Here is a 23,877-nt window from a genome sequence, read left to right on the forward strand (position 1 = left end):
AAGTCAGTGGAGCAACAGTAACGTACATAATTCAACAATTTTTTGCTGAACCTTAAAACTAGAGTATATCCTAGATCTGGTTTAGTGAAAGCTCTCTATTTCTAAAAATTGGCTGAAGTTTCGACTCTGACTCCTGATTAACGGATTCCAATAGAGAACAAACACTTTAATTCACCCAAAAGATTCTGTAAGTGCTGGGAATGTTTGCTTTTCATAGTCACATCTAACCTCCAGGGTCAGCAGAACAAGAACCTGCTTTTCATATGCATGAGGCAGCATGTGTGTGTGTCCCTCGAATTCCTGCATAATAAGAACCAGTGACTGGCCCAAGGGGAAAAAGGAAAAAAAGAAAAGGAAAAAAAAAACCCAACCAAAATTGACTCCTTTCTCCATACTCCATGTTTTTTTCCTTCTTTCTTAGCATTGCTCAGAGCAAGTACCACAGTCAAGTGGAGATACCAGCTTATTGTCCAGTAAGCTTCCCCTGGCCAGGAGAGAGCAGCACCAATGAGAAGGAAAGAAATGAGAACAGGAGTAAGAAGGGATGTGAAAGGTGATAGCATGCAATAGGAACGACTCAAGCACAAAGGTTAATCACACATTTGTCAACATCCATCTGTGACACACCAGTAACTATGGATCCAACACTAGTTTTACCATACATATTCCAAACAACTCACCTTTACTCATCCTTCCCATTACTGTAAATTCAAAATGCTTGCTGTTGTCAGCTGATGAATACAGGCCAAAAACGGTGGCTGTGCTCTTTGGCTGCAGTTTGAAGGTTGAGAGCAGGTACACTTCATTCAGTGTAGGATCCCCAAATGCTTGTTGCAAGAAGTTTGGCACGACTCTTTTGTTGGAATATGGAAGAAGATCAAAAACTGGGGGAAAAAAAAAAAGGAGCAAATTTGAACAGTAATTTAAATATAATAATGAACAAGGAAGAATGTGGTCTGAAGCCACTCACTGGAGACCATACACTCTTTGCTATTTTCATACAGACACTTTGACCTACCTAAATTAGTATAAACCAAAAAATTATTAATAGGATGATCAAGTCTAAAGATTATGTAGTTCAACTCCTGGCTCTGGAAGGGATATCTTAAGCAACCTGGTTGCTCCCTGCACATGGTAGTGAGTTTGGACTAGATGGCCTTTAAGGGCCCCTGCCAGCTAAAACTATCCTACGATTCTACCAAAATATCATCTAGAATTTGTTGCAACTGGTACTATTTTAGCAACTTTTATTTTCCAAAGGAATTATTGATAACTTACTAACATAAAAATATCTAGTCTTCAAATTGAGATGCTTAAATATTTTCTGGTAGATCTCTAAAATTCTTCTCTTCTGAGGATGCACTTCAACAGAAAGCTTTTTAACCTATTTCTGCTTTCATAAATCCAGATGTTTGTATTCATGTATCAATTAGACAAAGGATTCAGCATTAAAATTTTCAGACAGATTTCCAGAGTACTTATGGTATTTACAGGGCACCATTTAAAATGCTAAAAAGCCAGGTAAGCATTATTACGTTCACAACCTCTTTCTCATTTCACTGACTCTTCAGAAGATATATTATATAAATAAGACTCATCTTTCTCTTCTAGCATAGAAAACAAAGAAATACAGGCCTGACAAAAAAAAAAATTACCCTGAAGGCATAGTGAAAGCTGTTTCAAATTTTTATTTCAGTTTTTCCTCAATGCATCAGCAAAGAGTCTACAGTTATACTTGCACATATGACAGAAATGTCCCTTATGACACTGAAACAACAAACCAGGGTTTTCCTCAATGTTCCTAAATCCATGATGTTTCCAAACTCAATAAACTATTCCATTACATTTCTTGATTATCTCCTGTTTCAACCCACTGCAATTAAAGTAGTATATACGTTATATTCTTGCAAAGTCTGATAAATGAATGTGCACAAGTGTCATTTAAATATAAGGGCATACTTAGCCATTGTATACCACTGCCACTCCATACGCCTGTCATGGCTGGGCCATATTCTTCTCCCACACCAGCACAATACCATAGAGGTGATACCAGAGAAGAGCCACAACACCAGGCAGATGGCAAAGGCACACGACAGCACGTTGTGCCTTACCTTGATTCAAGTTCGTGGTTGTACTATTAAATTTAGTTTCCTGGGCTGAAAAAACAGTGGACCAGTGCAGGTGAGTCTTGTCTACACAGCATGACCTCAAAGCTGTCATCATCTACTGAAGTGATGAGGCCATCCTACTGATCCAGAGTTTCCACACAATACAAGCAGGAAAAGACTGAAGAGCACTTGGAGGACAATCCCATGGGCACATAGACCTACCCACAGCCTGTGGGAAACCCTGTTCACTTATATTAGAGCATGGGTTTGCGATGCTTCCATTGCTCATTCTGGAGCATCCATTCATCTAGACACTAATGTTTTTCCCAAAAAGACAAAAATGGAGATTTTTCCCTTTATCTCATGAAGCCATTGAAATACAAATTACCACTGAAATCTATACTTGTATTGAGTCCAAGGATCTCATGACTCTCATCAGTTTTCAGAACACAACACAAAAAATGGAAGGCACTTGATTTGCACGCACTAGTAATACTGTTGTCAAACAAGTAAGAAACACATCTTAGAGGATGGACCTCGTCAAAAGACTTCTCTTTCATTCAGTTCACATTTACAGCATCCCAGGACAACTACTGCTGCAGTAACCCAGACAGCAGATGCAAAAGGCTGGATACTTCATCACATTTACTGCAGGGAGAGCAAACCAAGCGCCCACCCACTCAAGAGACTGAAATGCAGCTTACTATCTTTTTTTTGAAGAGAGATTTTTTTCAGATCACAGCCTCTACCTGTATAAGACTTAACTCATCCAAGCCCCTGCAGTAAAATGCCGTAAAAATGCTTTTTACAACAGCATTTTACAAGTCATAGCCATTCAAAAAATACAGCTGTGTTTTCTCTGCCAGAGCAATGAAATACAATACTTAAGCCTTTGAGAGCACGGAATACAGCTATACATTATGTCCAGTTCTTCTACGTCTATTGGCTGAATTTATATCAATTCCTGTGATACTAATTAATGTATACAAGGGTTAAGCACTTAAAAGTGTTAAAAAAGTAATGACTAAATATTGGGAAACATCTATCTAATGTTATGGAAAACATTTATTGAAATTTTTGAAATTTGCATATTTAAATGAATGCTCAAACTGGTTTGGTAGTTGCATTCTACAAAGTACATTTCCTCAGCCATGTTATCAAACCCTTTCTTGGGATACCTTCACAATCTACAGTACGTAGATGCAGTATGTAACCAGATCCATCTAAGCATAGCTTACACACATGCTAGCAAATGTGGCTAGTGGAAGAGCAATGGCGTTATGAAAATTTATTTTACATCCTTAGAGAGTTGGCAGAGAGACAACTCTTAGGCATTAGGGAGACAATTGCTTGTTTGGAAAGAACAGGTAAAAAAGATCCACATGGATTTCAGATTTCATTTTTTGTAGAATCTCTTCCTTCGTCTCCCTGGAAAGGCAGACTTGAGAGCAAATAGATAGAAAAGAACTGCTGAAGCTGAAAGACATAAGCAGCTGGTTTCAATTCATGTGGTGAGAGTGATGCCGCACCACGCCTCTGAAGTACAAGCATGCATTCTCACCAGGCTAAACTGAGCCCACTTGTGAGACAGACCAGGAATTCTCTCCCCCACCTTCTTTCTGTGGTTTTTAGAAGGGGGCTCCTCACTTTCCTATGAAAATGCTAACAAGACATGAGCTACACCATGAGACAGTAGCAAAACACTCTTTGGAGATCTGCCTCAAAACATCAAGGTGAAAACTAAAAGACATGATGAGAAGCCCCAGGAGGACAAAGCATGGAGGACTGAATTTAGTGGAACAGGAGAGGATGGAGCTCAAACTAAAACATCCCTTCTTTCCCTTAACTCTCTTGCCACGTCACACCAGCTTTTTGAGAACATCCAAGTTAGTTCTCCAGTCATAGCTAGCATAATAACTGCAGACATAAACACTGCTTCACTGCTGTTCAGCACTTTTCAAGGTAATTAATGACGGCTTAGACACCTGGAGTGAAACCCTAACCCCCCCACACACCGCAGTAGTTTCTGACCAGCTTCAAGAAGTTGAAAACGTCACACGCTGAGTGGGGTTTTTCACTGGCTACTGCCTCTAACAAGTTAAAAACCTGCCTTTTTTTTTTTTTTAATATGGCAATATCCAACTTCTCAATGCAACAATTTTCTGAAATGTTTTTACATCATAAAGGACTTTAACAGGCTTTTTGGAAATGCAGCTGAATTTGACTGGCTGTCTTTTAGATCTGCGTAAGTAAGGAATAAACGATTAAAGTCTCAAACATCGTTTGGTAAGGCAAACGAAGGTGTTAAAAACGCAGAGAGAACCAGGAGCAGCTTTAAGGCTCCGGGAGTGGCACTAAGTTACACTACCAGCAGTTCTCAGTAGCCGAGCTGGTTCCAGTCACAAGCTGCACAACTGGAGGGCGATATTACCCATTTTACTCAAGCTCTAGAATACAGCGGCTCCTGACCTACTGTGTGCAAAATATTGCCACAGCAATGCTAGGTTTAGAAGTATCACTTTTTCTATGCGCTCTACTAGGTAGTAGAGTTTTCCCGGCGAGTTTTCCCGGCTTAGCAATTCACTTCTCATTCACGAGAACCTGCAACGGAAAAAGCGCTCTTCAGACGCTCCACACGCCTACCAGCACCCCTAGAAAAACACTTTTTTGCTGACTACAGGGGAGCGGCTGCACCGCGACCTCCTCCAGTGCCCACCGCCAGTCGCGCGGGACACAGCATGGCGGGGCGACGCCGGGGTGACTCCTAGAGCGCGCCCCGCGCCCCGACGGCTCCGGCTTCTCTCGCACCTGTACAGGTGTTCCCGTTCCCTACCAGCCAGGGCTCCCGTCAGAGGGCAGAGGACGGGACGCTGCAAGCATTCTCGAATGGAAGAGGGGAAAGGAGATCTCGCCGCAGCCTGGGGAACGGACCCCTTACCTCGCGGGGCGGGCGCTGCGGCGCGGCTCGAGCAGAGCTGCAGGGCGAGCGGCAGCAGCGGCAGCAGCAGCAGCGCGGCGCCGCGCTCGCACCCCATGGCGGCCGCGGGCCGGGCAGGGCGGCGAGGAAGGCGCGCTGCTCCACGCCGGGGCCGTCGTTTAACGGGGCGGACCCGGGGCCGGGCACGGACGGCGCCAGGCGAAGGACCATTGGCCGGGGCTACCCTGGGAGGCGGGCGGGGGCCGCGGCGGGGATGGCCAAGGGCTGGGATGGACCATGCGGTAGCGCGCCGTCGGGGGCCGAGCCGGGCACAACCAGCATCGATGGGGGTGGCAGAGCTTGGACACAGCCGGAGATCCTGTCGATGGCCCCCAAAATCAACACCTGTTGGGGACAGTGGCTGGAGTGTGCCCTTGGAGGAGTCCTGGAAATTGAAATGTGTTTAATCGCTTTGAATTCATAGCATCACATAATGATTTAGGTTGGAAAAGACCTTTAAGATCATCGACACCAACTGTTAATAAGCATCTGTGCTTACTACCAGTCACATGAAGGTGGCCCCAGAAGTGATTTGGGTGTTCTTTGAGAACCAGTAAGAGCTCTGTCCGTTCAGAAGGGACAGCAAGTCCAGCACTGACGTGAGCAGCCCATTTGGGAACCACCAGCCTGGTGAGGGAAGTAGGAGAGCTCTAGAAGCATGAAGATAATGCAGCCTTATTCATCCAGTCCTGCTGAGTGCAGGACACTTAACTTTGAGGCTGGCACCTCCAACAATGTAACCATCATTATATTTTAAAACTTCTTTTACCTCTTTTTCTGTGTTCCTCTATGTTTCTATGTGACCACACCTTTATGTGTCTTCTGCCAATAATACAGCCATTGTCTTTGCAAAGCCTTCTCACAAGTTTCTCTGCCTGTTCAGCAGATCAGGTGTTGAGTCTCAACTGTTAGGGGGTTCTGCGTATATTAGAACAGATTCTCTCTCAAGCATATGCTAAATCAAAACAAATGAGAATGCTCTGGTGTGTAGACTTGGTCTTGGCAGGAATTTAAATACACTACTTTTCCTAACTGAAAAATGGCACTAAAAGGGGTCTCATGCAGATTGCAGACTGGAGCACACTGGGTTTCTAGAAGACTCTGACTAGCAAAGTGAGTTATCTGCTCCTCTGTTTCATTTAAAGAGCTTAGGAGCATTGGCAGTGCTCAAACTGACTAGATTGACATCACTGATGAAGCTTGTTTGTCTTATCAAACCCTCAAACCCCCAAACCAAATAATATAACCAAAGTCAATTTTAAAAAAACTCGACCTTCTTCTTTCAACTACCACAATTTTCAGCATTGTATATGCCCTCAGGATGTCATCATCCCATTGTTTGTCCTCTACTTCAAAAAATTCTAGCCTCTGCAACGCTGATGTTAAGAAAGCACAGATAAAAGAGAAGAGCTAGTGAGAAACACCAGCACAGGTAAAAGGGAGCTAATTAGAAATACCAGCACATGGTGGGCTTCCCAACAGGCTGCACAGCCCTCTGTCCTGTACCTCCCTTTGTGCCTCAGCCCTGTGGATGAACCTCTGTCGCATCAGAAACTTAGGAAGCCATGGTTGGTCTCCTCGCAGCTTGCTATTCACATGCAATTGGAAAAGTTGGAGCTGTCTAGTATTATTTACATCATAAAAAGTAGGGCAACAATAGAAGGGAAATTTTATGTTAAGTGAGCAAAGTAGCGTTGATTAATGTTGTGTCACATCAGGATTGGTGCATACAGCTAATGAGCACCACAGAGAACAGCCCCTGGGGGGCTCATTGTATGTGAGGCAAGACACAGCATGCTGCAGGGCTGGGACTGTCAAGCATGCTGTGCAGCGTCTGCTGGAGCAGCTGTGCCACTGCACAGAGCACAGCTGTGGGCTGCTCTCCAGCACAGGCAGAGTGAGATTTTCAAATACCTTTGGCTGGCCTATATTCATATGCCCTCCAACTGTCCTCCCCACATGGTATATACCCTATAAGACACCCTGCTTCTTAGCTTATCCATGTAGCAGTGTTGACCCAATCCTTCAGTTGTTCATTTCTTCCTCTGCCCATCACCAGGCAGAAGGGTGCTCACCACATCCACTGTGTCCCAGCATGGTGCTATTCCTCCTCCTCACCCCACTGCTCTTCTAAATATGTCTCTACAAAACAAGAAACGCCTCAGCTTCACTCCCACTATCCTTACCCCTGCAGTGGAAGTGACAGGAGGACATGGTAGTGTCAAAGGGCTGGCCAGGAGCTGCACAGGGGAGTGAGAAAAACAGAGCATCAAGTGCAGAGTGCTGTGGAACCAGGAGAAAGAGGGAGGCTGGAAGGGGGACAGCAGGAGGCAAGGACATGGGACAAAACAAGGAAGGACTTACAGTGCCACAAGCTCCCTAGAAAGAAGTTTTAGTCCAGAATTTGTCCCCATCTTAAAGGATGGAGACAGTACAGATCCTACATGGATCTAGAGTAGCACTGATGTTGCTGTACTGTTTATTATGAAAAAGTCCTTCATCAACAAAAAGCATAAGGGGAACACTATCAATAATTTGCAACCATTTATTATGTACTTTAATTGAGTTTATCAAAACATTTGAAATGTTTTCTTGAAAGATTTCCTTATCTGAAAAAAATATTTATTAGGTAATTATAACTTATCATATCTCACTTCTGATTTAACTACAGAGGAGTCTCTTGCACTGGTGCTGATCAACTCTGTGGGAGGAGGATTTTGTTTGTAGCATTATACATTTGTTAGTGCTAGATCTGTGAGAGCCATGTTCTGTTCTTGCTCTGCAGCTGCTTATTCCTTGAGCTTACTCACAAAGAATGCACAAGGAAGCATCATGTTCACAAACAGACCATGAGGCACAATGCAAAATGATAGAAGGGAACCAGTTCACAATGTACAAAACCAGAAGTTTAAGTCCATGTTTAGGAGAATTTACTCCGTACATAAATGTCACTGTAATTTTCTCAGTTTTCATTTCTATGCTGAGTTTTATTGGTGGAATATGTTACGGACTGAAGGGGATTTTGTGCTCAAGCACAGCCTTCTTTAAGGGATTTCACAAAACAGAATGTTTATCTGCTGTCTGGAAGGGGCTATTTGACCTTCTAATCAACATTTTCAGTAAAAGCAATGGAATACTAGCAATTGCCTTTTCACTCTTGTGTATCCTCTGAAGTACAAACTCCAGCTTAATTTACTGGAGGTTAATATCCTGAATAAGAATCAAGAATCAAAATATGATTAATGGACATTTTGTTTACAAGAAACTTTCATAATTCCAGTCACATTTGGTAATGAAGTTATAAATATATGACTAATTTTTCCTATGGGATCTGACAGAAAACCTCAAACATTAAAATGTTTGACCTGCTTACTTTACATAAGTCAATAAGATTTTAAGCATGCAGAATACAGAGAAGCTGCAGACATTACAGATTGCACTTTACGGAAGCGTCTGTAACTTGTTCAAATTCCAAGTAATGGGGTAGGGGAAATAAAATAGAATCCCTGCTGCTTATTTCACCTTTCATGTTTTGTTCCTAATATGCATCATGAGACTCACTGTTTTGATGGAATTATATGGATGATTAAAAATCAGGATTTGTGGGCATTTAAGATATAGAAGTCTTAATGCAAGTGAAATATCAGCTCTAAACCACATACTTCCATATTTATGTCAACACTTATGGGTTTGATCTTGCCTCATTTTCAGAAGAAAAACTGTAGGTTTCAAAGGCTACAAGTTTCAAAGACAGGTTTCAAAAGACTTTTTGCTTTTTCCAAAACACAAATTGAAGCTCCACTTTTTCAAGTCAAGTCATATATCCATTCTCAATGCACCTATTTACTTTTCATTTACAGTAATAGGAATTCCACTTAGGCAACCAAGAGGAAAAAGTTCCTGACATGGGGGAGGGAAGATGCAGATTGCCTTTTTTTTCATCTTTGCTCTGGAACCCACAAAGCCACAGAGATAAATTGGGCCTAAAGGCAATGCAAAGCTTACTTCCCTACTTACCTCCTAAGCCTTCTTTCAGCCTGCCTTAAGAAGAGCCATAAGGTGGCTCATAGAAACACAGAATGGTTAGGTTTTTCTTAGGAAAAGACCTCTAAGATCATCAAGTCCAACCATCAACCCAGCACCACCACCACCACCACCATGTTCACTACTAAAATGTGTCCTCAAGTGCCACATCCACATAGGGTTTTTTTAACATTTTCAGGGATGGTGATTCCACCACTTCCCTGGGCAGCCTGTCCCAATGCTTGACAACTCTTTCAGCAAATAAATTTTTCGTAATATCTAATCCAGACTTCCCCTGGTGCAACTTGAGACCATTCCCTCTGGTCCTATCACTTGTTACTTTGAAGAAGAGGCCGACCCACACCTTGCTACAACCTCCTTTCAGGTAGCTGTAGAGAGCGATAAGGTCCCCCAAAAGCTTCCTTTTCTCCACAGTAAACAATCACAACTCTATCAGCTGCCCTTCATAGGACTTGTTCTCCATACCCTTCACCAGCTTCATTGCTCTTCTCTGGGCATGCTCCAGCATGAAAATGATGCTCCTGTAGTAGGGGCCCAAAACTAAACACCTGATTCAAGGTACATCCTCACAAATGCTGAACATAGAGGGATAATCACTGCCCTGGTCCTGCTGGCCACGCTATTTCTGATACAGGCCAGGATGTCATTGGCCTTCTTGGCTACCTGGGCACATTGCTGGCTCTTAGTCAGCCACTGTTGACCAGCACCTCCAGGTCCTTTTCTGCTGGGCAGCTTTCCAGCCACTCTGCCATCAGCCTATAGGTTGTTGTGAACCAAGGGCAGGACCCAGCACTGGACCTTCTTGAACCTCATACCATAGACCTTGGCCCACTGATCCAGCCTGTCCAGATCCATCTGCAGAGCCTTCCTATCCTCCAGCAGATCATCTCTCCCACCAAGCTTGCAAACTGACTGAGGGTGCACTTGATCCCCTTGTCCAGGTTGTTGATGAAGGTATTAAACAGGGTTGGCCTCAGTAATGATCCCTGGGGAAAATATTCCTTATAGAAATAGATGTTTGGGATCACAGCTGTTAGGAGCCACTGTTCTCTCCAGAGCATGTGCATCTCAGTGAGGCACTGTGAACAGGCCAAAGCAAAGTACCTGGACAGATAGAGAAGTCAGCCAGTGTCTGTAGGGAGGAAAATATATGACAAGTGTCCTTAAGAATATTTATCCTAAGTATGTCTTTATGGGGAAAAATGTAATGTACCCATTAAAAAAAAAATTAGCTACTGTTAACATTGCTTTCCTGAGGAAAAACGTGGATATGTATTTCTTCTCCCATGTTCCTCGTAAAATGAAGCTAAATGATCTCAGATCATAGGTTTTATGTGTCATAGGTTTCATGACACTTTCTTCCACAAATTTCAGGTGAATCTGAAATCACGGATCTGGGAGGGAAGAAGGACAAATGAAGCTTTGCCCTCACTCTCCTCTTTATGCATAGAATACCTGAATAAGGGTGCTCAGTGCAGGGTTTTTTTAAAGTCAGTGTATGCGGTATTTTTTCCATGTGTGGGAAGAATGGAAACTTGACTTAGTGTTTAGATGTGCTGTAGCACGTCTCCATGAGCTCTGGAACAAACAGCCTGACAGCTTGAGATCTTCAAAGGCCCACAGTAAAACCCACACTGAATGGGTTATCATTATAACCTGGTCAAAATCGGTAACATAAGATCAGGGTTCACTGCTTTTAAAGCCAACTTGCTGAGAACTGCTCCTCACATTTGATGGAGAGCCACAACTTTTTTTGTTCCTGTGTAAAGTAACACCACTATGTGTAGTGACAGGGTTGGAGGGTAAGGGTTCAGCCAGGCAGTACCAAAAGTGTTTCATGAGGACAGCGATGGTGCTGCAGGGTGGGTGGCATTTCTTCACAGAGTCACGGCTGTGGGGCTGTCCATGTCCCTTCCCAAGAGGTTGACCTCCACCTGGATATAACCTGAAAGGAGGTTATAGCCAGGTGGAGGTTGGCCTCTTCTCCCAGGCAACAAGTGACAGGACGAGAGGACATAGTTCTCAATTCAGGAAGGACATTGAGGTGCTGGAGCGTGTCCAGAGAAGGGCAGTGAAGCTGGGCAAGGGTCTGGAGAACAAGTCCTGTGAGGGGCAGCTGAGAGAGCTGGGGTTGTTTATTGTGGAGAAAAGGAAGCTCATAGGGGACCTTATCGCTCTCTACAGCTACCTGAAAGGAGGTTGTAGTGAGGTGAGGGTTGGCCTCTTCTCCCAGGCAAGGAGTAACAGGACAAGATAGTCTTAAGCAGCGCCAGGGGAGGTTTGGGTTGGACATTAGGAAGAATTTCTTCATAGAAAGGGTGATTAGACAGTGGAATGAACTGCCCAGGGAGGTGGTGGTCTCAGTCCATGGAAGTGTTTAAGCAAAGACTGGACGTGGCACTCATGGTCTAGCTGACATGGTGGTGTTCGATCATAGGTTGGACCCGACCGATCTCACACGTCTTCTGCAACCCAACTGATTTCCGTGATTCCCCTCTAGCCCCCTTGCCCCCGGCAGCGCCCGGCAGAGGTCAAGACACGCTCCGCCCCCAGCGCCGTGCCGCCGGTGCCCGCAGCTCGCCGCCCGCGGCGCCTCCTCCTCCCGCTCCGCTCGAGAGTCTCCGTGTGGCGGCAGCAGCGCCGCCCTGGCCAGTCGGCGGACAAGATGGCGGCTCCTATGGAGCTGAGGTGCTGGGCAGGCGACTGGGGGCTGCCGTCCGTGCACCCGGAGTCTCTCACCGTCATGGTAACGGGCAGTCGCCCGCCCCTGGAGGGAGGGAGGGAGGAAGCGGCGGCGCCCTGGGGCTTGCCTGCCACCGGCACGGCCGTCCGCCGGGCTCCTTCCCGCGGGAGAGGCCGGGAGTGGGAGGCGCGGCGTTCGGCGCGCGGCACGGCCCGGCTCGTGCCTCACAAAAGCCGCAGGCTGCGCTGCCGCCCTTCCCGGCGGTGCCGAGCCCTTCTCCAGGGCGCTGCCGCCCTTCCCGGCGGTGCCGAACCCTTTTCCAGGGCGCTGCCGCCCTTCCCGGCGGTGCCGAGCCCTTCTCCAGCGCCCTGCCGCCCTTCCCCCAGGGGCCGAGCCCTTCCCGGGGGCTGCAGGGCCTCTGCGCGGCATTTCCTGGAGTCGTGTTAGGGCAAGGAAGCCCTATCGAAACCCATCGCACCTCTCCGCGCACTTGCTGCTAGTCGGTCCTCAGTGCCCGAAGATGTTAAAACAACTTCTGAAGTGCTGTCTTACAATTTTCTTACACATAGTGACAGAATTTAACCCCTGTCTCTCCCAATCTTTATTGCAGGCTTACGCCAAATTTTCTGGTGCTCCCCTGACAGTGAATACTATAAGTAGGTCCTGGAAAGCTCCAAAAGGTACCATCTTTGCAGTCTCTATTCTTTTAGTTACAGCTGCGCTATAGTTGAATGTTCCAGTTTCTTTATTTGCATTGGGCTTGTGCTAATGAGTGCAGCCTGCCCCAGTTAAATGACTTCACAGGATCAAGTGTGATGAATTTGTGGGAATAAAATAATGGAAGACATAAATAAAGTGCTTCAAAGGACAATTTATTAAAATGTGTATGGGTGAAGCAGCAGACTGTCAACAAAGCAGTAGTGCCAAGCAGATAACTCTTTCAGGCAGTCTAAATTGATGGTATACTGAAAGCAAGTTTTTAAGTTTTTAGCACTTTGCATATTTATAATGATAGTAACCAGACTTGTATGTGGAAATAGCTCTTTAATTATACATAATTTAAGGGGCTGGTATAGTTGTAAGTGCAATGTGAGCTTCAACGAGTATACCTTACACTAGCTGGGATGTTTAGCACTGTGCTGAATTAGAGTGGTTGACTCAGAAAAAAATGGAATATGAGGTGTCAGAGATGACTTCTTTTTGTTGGATGCTCCTACTCGTTGCTTGTAAAATCGCTGCAGGGTTAAAGTATTCTGTCATTTATGCTTAACCACATTGTCAGTTTAGCCATTACTGTATTCATACAGAAGTTGATCCTTTGGCTCTTGCTTTTCAGTGTGTTGTTTTCTGTTAGGAGCAAATACCAAGAACTAGCTGGGTGTACTTGCTAAAAGTTTGGTGGCTTTCCTCATAGCAAAAATACATAAAATCCATTAAAAAATCAACCCAAATAGTAAATGTTGGTGATAATTGATACTTTAATAGTAGTTAGCAGCACAATCCTTTTGGGCTTATTGAGGCAGTTATGTTGTGAATGGGCTGTAAGATAGCCCCTGTTACAGACACTTTGATCTGGCAATCTCATGAGTAAAGGCTTCCAGTAAAGTTCTGGCAGAGGGGAAATACTTAGTTCTTGAGTAGTTCATGGTTACGCTGTGGTAGCTTGGGCAGTGGTTGTAGCAAGGCTAGACAAAACAGGTGGTTAAAATGGATTTGGAGGGGAAGGGCAGGAAAAAAATTGGAGTGGAAGGAAGAGGCCCTGAGGTGAATGAGTTGAGGAGGCAGTTGGACTGAGTTGGAATTTTTGTCTTAAGATGAACATGTGAATTCCAGACAAGTAGCCTGGTTCTCAAAGTACTGAATACCTAGCAGAAAACATTGGCTTCAATCTGATTTTTTGTTGCTATTTTTTATGTTCTGTTATTAGTGATGGCCACAGTAGACTAAGCATACTTCTGACCTTGGTGGAACTCCCTTGCTGTGTAAAACTTCATGTCTACATGTTAGGAAGATCAGAGCATGGTATTGAGAAAAGGAAAGTACATAAAGTGCCTGATTGCTTTCTAGTTATGTTAGAACTCATTCAGTTGGCGAATGTCACACCAATCCACAAAAAGGGCGGGAAGGAGGACCCAGGAAACTACAGGCCTGTCAGCCTGACCTCAGTGCCTGGCAAGGTTATGGAGCAGATCATCCTAAGTGCAATCACACAGCACCTACAGGATAGACATGGGATCAGACCCAGCCAGCACAGGTTTAGGAGGGGCAGGTTCTACCTGACCAACCTGGTCTCCTTTTATGATCGGGTGACCCGCCTGGTGGATGAGGGGAAGGCTGTGGATGTGGTCTGTCTGGGCTTCAGCAGAGCCTTTGACACCATCTCCCACAGCATACTCCTAAAAAAGCTGGCAGCCCACAGCTTGGACAGGGGCACTCTGTGCTGGGTTAGGAACTGGCTGGAGGGCCGGGCCTAGAGAGTGGTGGTGAATGGGGCTGCATCCAGTTGGCAACCGGTCACTAGTGGTGTGTCCCAGGGATCAGTGTTGGGCCCAGTCATGTTTAATAGCTTCATTGATGATTTAGATGAGGGGATTGAGTGTACCATTAGCAAACTTGCAGATGACACCAAGTTGGGGGGGAGTGTCGATCAGCTGGAAGGCTGATCAGGAGGGCTCTGCAGAGGGACCTGGACAGACTGGAGAGTCGGGCTGATTCCAGTGGGATGAGGTTCAACAAGGCCAAGTGCCACGTCCTGCACTTTGGCCACAACAACCCCCTGCAGCGCTACAGGCTGGGGACAGAGTGGCTGGAGAGCAGCCAGGCAGAAAAGGACCTGGGAGTCTGGATTGACAGGAAGCTGAACATGAGCCAGCAGTGTGCCCAGGTGGCCAAGAAGGCCAATGGATCCTGGCCTGGATCAGGAAAAGTGTGGCCAGCAGGTCCAGGGAAGTGATTCTGCCCCTGTGCTTAGCACTGGTGAGACCAGTACCTGGAGTACTGTGTCCAGTTCTGGGCCCCTCAGTTCAGGAAGGATATTGAGGTGCTGGAGCAGGTCCAGAGAAGAGCAACAAGGCTGGGGAAGGGACTGGAGCACAAGTCCTCTGAGGAGAGGCTGAGGGAGCTGGGGTTGTTCAGCCTGGAAAAGAGGAGGCTCAGGGGAGACCTCATCACTCTCTACAACTCCCTGAAAGGAGGTTGTAGACAGCTGGGGGTTGGTCTCTTTTCCCAGGCAACTGTCAATAAGACAAGAGGGCATGGTCTCAAGTTGTGCCAGGGGAGGTTTAGGTTAGTTATGAGGAAGAAATTCTTTACAGAGAGGGTAATCAGCCATTGGAATGGGCTGCCCAGGGAAGTGGTGGATTCTCCATCCCTGGAGGTTTTTAAGATGAGACTGGATGTGGCACTTAGTGCCATGGTCTAGTAATCATGGCATTGTTGGATCAAGGGTTGGACTTGATGATCTCAGAGGTCTTTTACAAGCCAACTGATTCTATGATTCTATGATATAAATTGTTGACTGTATTATTTATGCCCTCTAGGAGATATACCAGTCCTCATATCAGAAGACAAGGTGATTTCTCAGCCAGCAAAAATACTAAACTTCTTAAGAAAGCAGGTAGATTTGTTTTCTTTGCTTAGTAGTGACTCTGCAGGTCCCCGCGGTATACATTGATACTGGCTTCCAAAGTCCAGAAACTCAGTTCAGACCCAGTGCTTTTCTGTTTTTCATATATGCATGAGAATTGCAAAACGGTGGATAAGAAATTGCAGTTTGAAGTTTGATTGTCAGTTGTCGGAAAGACTAAAAATAGACATGAAAAAATGTTTGTTGAAAAGGACAAAAAACTGTCCTTAACTGAGCAGTTTGTTGCTGAGCACCCTGCTTGTAATTATCACATCTTAGTCATTATGACTTTTTAGACCTAGGATATCACAGCCTAGGTTTAACTGCTTAAATGGATAGTCATTTCCCAGTGCTCTTTTTTCTGAGAGATAATACATACAGCATTGCTTTTAATCTGTGTAGTTAATCTGTAGCTCGTAACGTAAAAATGTCTGCAGGCGTTTCTTGATCCACATCTACTGCCTTTTGTAGATCTCTTAATGTTTTATTTCCAAAGAATAAAGCTGTGTGATTTCTTCTTTTCATGAAGTATAAAGATGTCTAGTAAACCATGGCACCATCTTTTTATTTCCAAGGTGGTCCTCTAGACCACTCTTCTGCTTTTACATTACAAATGCACCTCCTACGAAGTCAGATGATTTAATCAATGCCGTAGTGACACTTTAAATCTTTGGGGGGGAAAAAACCCAGAATCTGAAAACTGCATTTGAGATGGGATTTCAAATCGCTGTTTTGAAATTCAAATATGAAACTTTTGTATTCATTTGAATTGAATTTGAATTTGGTATTCATTTGAATACCAAAGATTCCATAGTGCTGGGGAAAAAAATCCTCTTTGAGTTAAAGTATAACGACTACATGCTTGCCTTTCAGATATCTTGAAGTATCAGTACTGACTCTTTCTTTATAAATTGATGAAACAGATCTACTCACTCCCCCAAAAATTTATCAGCCTTTTTAATGTATCTTAAAGGAATCCAGTGTTAGAATTAAAAACTCAGTCAGCTGTAACTGGATTAATTTAGCTGTGCATTTTGTCCCTTCCATTGTTATCATCCAATTCCTTAACTTTTAGAATGTTAATTAAAAGCAAAATATGGGAATGCATGCCTTTTTTTTTATGCTTACACCATCTGAAGTGCCAGGTGCTTCTTCAGAAATAAAGATGAAGACTTAACAGAGGTTTGCTACATCCCTAAGCACTGAAAAATTGCCTCTGTATGGCTGGATATTTGCTTGGAAACAAATGGGAAGGAGGCACGAGTTATTTTGGGAATAGGAGGGCCCAAAGATCTAAGAATGGAAAAGTGGAAAAGGGAGATGCAACAAGGTTTGACATAGCTGGCCTGAATAAGGGAAGACATGCTAGTGAGTGCCCACTTTCTGTCCCCAAAAGTGTTTTTATACTTACTGACTTGATAGCTGTTAAGTTTGAAGTAACTTTGCATTGATCTTTTTTTTGAAAGGTTCCATGTAACACTATTTTTAGGGTTTGGGGTTTAGTGTTGTGTGGTTGTTTTTTTTTTAATTCGTAGAAGTATAATGCGGATTATGAATTGTCTGCAAAACAAGGAGCTGATACACTGGCATATATTGCACTACTTGAAGAGAAACTGCTTCCAGCTCTGGTAAATATTGATAAATACTTTATAATGGTCAGAATATTTGGAATTGAATGCTACAAGAGGTGCCCAGCATGAGAGACACTAAAGTCTCTCTGCCACAGTCCTGGCTGGAATGTATTTGCTTTGTTAGTCCAATTTTTGGAAATACTGCCTAGCATCATTTGAAAAGGAAAGAAGTGTATGTTTGTGGGATGTCAAGTAATAATAGTAAATTTATGAAAGACATTTTAAAAGGACGCTTGGGAGGGGGAGGAGGAGGGGGACATGACAGGAGGCTTATTTGTTTTGTTTTGTGGTTTTTTGGATTTTTGGTTGGTTGGTTGTAGTTTGGTTTTGGTGGGTTTTCTTTTTTGTTTGTTTTTGTTTGTTAGGGGGTTTTGGTGGGTTTTTGGGGTTTTTTTGGGTGGGAAACAGTATCTTGAAACAGCTTGTTGTGGCCATATTTTGTTTCACTTGATTTTCTTGAAAAAGCTTTGATAAGATGTGATATGTCTGAGGAGAGCCACACAGCTGGAAGCCTTTTGAACTGTTCAGTTAGAACTTTGGTAGATTTAAATGGCCGTCAGTAGTTTAATTTTTCAGTTTTAAATAACACATGGCCACATTCTCTCACCACTTCAGTGTAATTACATTAGAGCTATAAAATCCACAGACATTGAATCCCCTTGAATGACTTTGGTTTCAGTTTGTACAGAAAAAAATATTCTGACCAGATGATATCATAAGCTACCTCTTCAGCTGACCCTGGTTTCAAAGTCATCATTTCATACCATCTTTTATTTTAAGATTTATATGTAATTTCAAACCAAATTTTAAGAAATTCCAAACCTGTTCCCGTATGTCTGAAACTTTTATTGTAATATGTTTTCAGTATACAGTGTATGTGTCTATACGTAGTACGTACATAATATTATGCAGATGCATATAGATCTTTTTCATATCTTTGGTGTTTTTCTTTATTTGGAAGGTAACTATCACCTTAGTTGTATACTCCACTCAAAGGATTAGTATATAACTTTATGGAGCCTGATTGCCTTAAATTAGAATAAATCCTGGTTCTTCTGCTTCTCTGACAGAAGTCTTACATGGCAAGTTTTATGAGATGTCTACTGTTCTCATTGAAATTTCAGTTATATTTTTCCTCGTGTTGATATAGCTGCACACTTTCTGGATTGAGGCTGAAAATTACTGCAGTGTGACAAAGCCATGGTTTGCCTCAAGAATTGCCTTCCCACTGAGTTTGTATCTGCCTGGAAAGATGTCCAGGGAAGCACTGAACAGGATCTTGCTGACCAAGGGAGGGCCTCCACTCTACAGTCTCACTGAAGTGGAAGCACAGGTATGTGTTGTGTAGTAAAGAATTTGTAAGTTGGTTCTGTCAAAGGCAAAAACTGAAACAGTCTAGCACACTGCCGAATGATGAATGGTGCTGTGCATACCAGCCTTGCTACACCTAAGGCTCTTAGACAGTCTTGTGTTTCATCAGATATACAGGGATGCCAAGGAGTGCCTAAATCTCCTGTCGAAGAGATTGGGAACATCTCAGTTTTTCTTTGGAGATACGTGAGTGTGGTTTGGTTTTTTCTTGTTTGGTTGGGGTTTTTTGTAGATACTAATAAAACATGTACCATATGACTCTGTGAGCACTTGAACTCTTTTTTATTTAACCTGCCAGAATTTTAAAAGTGGTGCACAGTAGTTTCATGTCTGATAACACTGCTTTTCAGATAAATCTGAATGAGCAAACAGGCCACAAACGAGATCTTCAGACTGAGGCAATGTGGTATATCCTTTATCCAGCATTTTTCCACAGAGAGGCAGATGCTGCCCACAGCTGCTAAGAAAATGTGAGGTGCACTAGAGAACCCTTTTCTAGCCACAGTCACCTCCTGTCTTTGTATGTACAAAAAATACTTTAGGCCTGAGGTATTACTAGTGCCCCTGTGGGAGGAGAGCGTAGGTCTGGGAACATTCCACTTCCTGTGGTATATATGCAGAGCAGGAAACAGATAGGGCCAAGAACATAGTGCCAGCAGGTCCTAAAATGGATGATCTGTGCCTTTAGTTGCTGAAATTGGACAACTCCATGAGAGAGGATCTTGGTCCCCTGGCATATAACTTGACTTTTGTGGTGCCAGAAATGCATTTTAGAGTGGCTTGTTTATCAGTGTATGTGACAGCATGACTGTGCTTTAATGCTGAAGTTAGTGTTTCAGCTTGCCAGCACATCTCTAGTTCAGAGGTGCTGAAATGAGTGGATAGTTGCTACAAAGCGTTTACCAGGTTGATAGGCAAAGGTGGAATCACAGAAGAGCTATGTTCTGTCCTGAGCTGTGTTTGACATACACAGAAAACTGTTAAGTTATAGAAGTCTTAACCATCTTACCTCAGTCACTTCGATGTTTTCTTTTGTCACTTTTTAGGCCTACCACCTTGGATGCCTTTGTGTTTGGTTTCCTTGCACCAGTTTATAAAGTGTGCTTCCCCAGGGTACAGTTACAAGAGCACTTGAAACAGCTTCCCAATCTGTGTCGATTCTGTGATGATATTTTAACTTGCTACTTCAGATTAAGTGTCTCAGGTAAGATGTGTTTCTTTTCCCCTTTTTGTCATATATTTTTCTGTTGGGATTAATACTCCAGGATTCCGTCTGCGAGCCAAGGCAGATTAGGTTTTACTTAGTTTATGCTAGAGTTTTTGTGGGAAGTGAAGTGGAGAAACCTCTAAAGTTCAGCAGAAAGGATTGAAAATTAAAAACAAGGGTAAATACTCAGTTTTAGATTCTGTCAAGCATTGGCAAAATCTTATGGCTCACACTTAGTACTATTTTTCTCACACAGAATGGCTTTTTCACTTAAATTCTTCTTTGCATGAAAATACTGCATGAACTTTATCTCCAATATGTGTTTATTTTGAAAGGATTTAAAAGCTTTTGTAAATACCTTTTCACTCTTCGTCTTTTTGCCTTCACTCTCCAGGCCATTCTCCGGCTGGACAGGATACAGCAGATGCTAATCTGCAGAAACTCACACAGCTTGTAAATAAGGAATCCAACTTGATTGAAAAGGTTACTTTTGCTTCAGTCTCTAATTATTCTGCTTTTTGTGGTTACTTGTTCACAGATATTCTTGCATGGCAACTGCAACTGTACAATGGACTTTGCTTCTTTTCTACTGAGATACATTTGTGTAGAGAGGCAGGAAGAATGTTACATTACTTGGAAGGAGCAATTAATGAAGCCTTGTACTTAAAAAAGTATTTTTAATACAGCCAAAAGAACATTGTCTTGCAGGTGTGCATACCAATAGAGGGATGGTATCTTTCCTCAGCAAAGGAGGAGGCAAATGTATTGATCAAAATTCAGAAATGGTCCTACAAATTAAGACTGATCACCGGGTTTCCTTGCTCCCAGCTGCATGCGGTAGTAACTAACCTGTAGTCACACTCCTGCTTTTTCTACACCTTGCTTTTATTTCTTATGTTCTTTGTTTCTAAGGCTGTCACTCAGCACCTACTGAAAACTGTACAACTTATGCGAAAAATACTTGTGAAGAATTAGTTTTTTGATGCAGACAGAACACTCTGATTGGAAGGATAGAAGGCATTTCTTCTTGAAAAAGACTAGTACAAGAAGTAGATCATTAGCTATGATCAGCTTCTGTAGCATTAGGTATTGATCCTCTTTCTGGCATTGACGTGTGGCTATGGAACTTCTAAACAATGGGTTACACAAGCATTTGTCAGGCATGATTGAAGTAAAGGTGATCTTGTCTTGAGGAAATGGGATGGACCACACAGCTCCACAGATCTCCCCTATGCCGTCTTTTATTCTGTACTAACTAAACTTTTGAGACCACATTACATATAGGGCATTAGATTGATTGCCTATGAAAATGTTAATTATTTATATTCAGAGATTAATTTTAACCTGTCTTTGAAAGGCTGTTATCACAAGTTCTTTATTAAGTGCTTTTTGTAATCTGTAACTAATAAAAATTTACTCAGTGCCTCCAGAACTTGTCTGGTTTGAAGGGGTTTATTCTTGCATGGTGTTGAACATACACAAAGCATCCATTGATGTTAGCAGTTTGACTCTTGATCTCCATTCTAGCAGCATTTGGCTATTGTACAAAATTTTACCTCTTAGGAACAGGTAGCAGTGTTGCTTCCTTCAGTAATCTTGACAAAGTGACTTGAGCAGAAGCACACCCATTTGCCACGGGTTTGATGCACCATATGTAATGGAATGAATAGCAGCTCTAAAACAAGCATATATTTGGGAGAGGAAAGAAACCAAAGCACCAATTTTGGCTGGTCCTAAAGTAAGAGAGCAAAGATACCCCAAACCAGCATTAATGATGGCAGCCCTGACAAATAAGACTAATGCTATAATCTGTATTCTACTACTTGCCAGACCCAGCTCTCATTATTTCTCTGCAGATGGACGACAACCTTCGTAAGAGCCCTCAGCACCCCCCTCATAAGCTGACAACACTCAAGCTTGCTGCACATGGAGAAGAAAGCAGCCCATTTAATCGTTTGTCACCTTGACACCTCTTGTTGCCCATACATGTGTGTTTGCCTTCAGCTGAGTGCCACAGTAAATTTTTTTCACGTGAATGTTGTTTTGCAAGGGAAGAATCTGCTAATGGGTAGAAGTAGAGAAGATATACGGCTTTACAATCTTCTGTCTACTTATTTTTTTACGAAATTGCATAGTTAAGGCTGACCACACACTAAACTTGAGGCTAAGCTAAACAAGGCTTATTACTGCAGATGTTAACATGATTTTGTACAGCATAGTTTTGCCTTTACCCTAGGAGAAATGTTTACCAAAAGTTAAAATTCTGCTATGGAATGTTCACCATTACTTTATTTTGTGGTTTTTGATTTTACTGTAATCATGTTACTGTATGTGAGTAGGTATACTCTTGTATCTGTCTGAAAATGGCAGAAGTCCAGTTGTGAAGTCTGAAAAGAAACATTTTTGCCCTTTGTTGCAGTTGAGAAATGAAAAGCAATGAGAGGAAGGTAATTTTTTTTATCGAGCTTTAATGAACACAATTGGGTTTTGTGTTTTGGGTTGTTAGCATTTTTGAAAATTTGTCTTTGAAGGGGATTGTTGAAAAGCATGTGCGCTATGGGGATTAAAATGATGCACAATGCTAACATTTCAGTACCTCGTAACAGTCCTCTGTGAAACAGGCTTGACCTGTGCACAGAGTAATACCATATGCTGCAAAACATTTAAGTCAAAATCACAGAAGACTGGTAGTGGATGGAGAAGTTTGGTTGGTTGCTGTCGGGACAAGAGACTTGATTAGCAAGTACTGCATCTCTGGATTGAATGGAGCTGGTTAGAGCTTTGTAAGAAAGCCAACGTAGGCTTTTAAATTTGTCACAGATGCCTCTTTATCAGTTTTGTCTTTTCAGTAAGCACTACAGTTCATTCAAAAACTAAAAGAAAAAAAGTCTATATTTTTATTGTGTGACAGTCTGTCTAGTTCAGAGCTCTTTTCTCTCTGCAACTGTAATACGTTGCAGGGCACAATTCTTCTACTTAATTATTTTTTTCTGTAACAGCAGCCTTGCCAGTTCTAGAGATCCAAGCAATTCCATTACAAGAGAGATGCTGTAAACAGCAACGTACTGGTGGGGACTTCATGAGTGGGTGTAAAGAGAATTAGTCAAGGAGATTGGCCAAAATGGCAGCTCTTGGGATACAGAATTCTGATAGCTGTATGTGTGGGATGGCTGTTCAGGGGATTTTTTTCTCCTTTTTCTGGCCAAATCAAAATAATCTTTCAGCTTCCCTTCAGCTACTAGTCTTGTGTGAGATACACAGATAAATTATTTCCTATTTGTAAGGACAAGACTGTAGATTGTGTACATACTGAACTTTCAGACTTGATATGTAAGGAATGTAATATCTTTAACATTTCTTAATTATAATCAAAATGTTGGGTTTCTAATGAGCCCTTTAAAATAATGTTTAAGCTTGATGCTCTTACCAGAATATTTGTTGCAGTGATTTGAAATAATTTAGCTCATACTCATGATAACTGTATAAACTGACCATCCACTACATGCAGAAGTAATTCAAATGGTTAAAATTTTTAACTGCCTATATCTTGACAAGATTTACATGAGATAAGTGACATGGCTTTTCAAAGTTTTTAATTTATAAACATGGCTATGGAGAATATGCCTTAGTTTGTTGCTTTTGTGAATATGTACAGTCAATGTATAAAATCTCTTTGTAAAAAGGGTCATTGAGATTAAAATTTTGGATTTGTAGTGGAATTTTGGTGGAGTTTTTTTGTGGAAATTATGATGAGTTTTTTTGAATGTTATTCTTTTTTCCTTGTAAAAAGGTTTATTTTTGTCCATAAAAAAAAAAAAAAAAAAGAAAAACTGCTGACTGCTAGGACACAGAAGTTGAAGCAACTGAGCATATCCATGAGATGAGATTTTAGATTTTAATCACACCTCTTCAGTACCATTTCTTTCTTTCAACACGGTTACTTTTGGGAAGGGGGCAATAGGGAGGCACACATTTTCTAATCTTACTAAATGTGAGCTCTGGGCTATGGGACAGCAAAATTTTGGCAAACCAATGCCCAGGGAACTTCATTCACTGGATGACAGAGGACAACAGGGCTAGAGATCACAGCAAACATTGCCTGCAGTTGTGCACAACCAAGGAGCCTGCACAGCCTTGCACTTCCGTATTTTACTTTTTACCCAAGGTGAATTCAAAACCAAACTCCTTTATGTGTAAAGTGTCATCTCTGGCCTGGTAACTCGGGCTTGCC

At 42.7% G+C, this 23,877-nt stretch overlaps 2 protein-coding genes across 8 annotated transcripts in view; one reads left to right on the top strand and one right to left on the bottom strand.

Annotated features, from left to right (window-relative positions):
- Window positions 1-5,143, bottom strand: part of THBS4 (thrombospondin 4) — a 39,204-nt gene extending 34,061 nt beyond the window's left edge. For 2 of the 4 annotated variants that reach the window (XM_032675798.1, XM_032675797.1), the window contains exons 1-2: window positions 5,047-5,143; window positions 681-884 (exon numbers count right to left, since the gene is read on the bottom strand). In XM_032675798.1, coding sequence (XP_032531689.1) covers window positions 681-884; window positions 5,047-5,143 — 301 coding nt within the window. Of the gene's footprint in view, window positions 1-680; window positions 885-5,046 lie in introns of those variants that run through there. The other 2 variants (XM_032675800.1, XM_032675799.1) reach the window with 1 other exon arrangement.
- Window positions 5,144-11,723: 6,580 nt separating this feature from the next.
- MTX3 (metaxin 3) lies at window positions 11,724-23,365 on the top strand. Of its 4 annotated transcripts, none has more exons than XM_032675892.1 (9): window positions 11,727-11,875; window positions 12,423-12,492; window positions 15,352-15,428; window positions 16,973-17,065; window positions 18,219-18,401; window positions 18,549-18,625; window positions 19,486-19,643; window positions 20,041-20,129; window positions 21,477-23,365. In XM_032675892.1, exons 1-9 carry the CDS (start codon window positions 11,795-11,797, stop codon window positions 21,549-21,551), a joined length of 903 nt encoding a protein of 300 aa, XP_032531783.1. In that variant the 5' UTR covers window positions 11,727-11,794; the 3' UTR covers window positions 21,552-23,365. The 4 variants fall into 4 exon arrangements, with proteins under 4 accessions (XP_032531785.1, XP_032531784.1, XP_032531783.1 ...); XM_032675891.1 differs by having other exon boundaries at window positions 11,728-11,875; window positions 21,503-23,365; XM_032675894.1 differs by lacking the exon at window positions 20,041-20,129 and having other exon boundaries at window positions 11,724-11,875; window positions 21,503-23,365.
- Window positions 23,366-23,877: the final 512 nt, after the last annotated feature.

Source organism: Chiroxiphia lanceolata, chromosome Z (genome assembly GCF_009829145.1).
Source record: "Chiroxiphia lanceolata isolate bChiLan1 chromosome Z, bChiLan1.pri, whole genome shotgun sequence".
NCBI classification, from domain to species: Eukaryota; Metazoa; Chordata; class Aves; order Passeriformes; family Pipridae; genus Chiroxiphia; species Chiroxiphia lanceolata.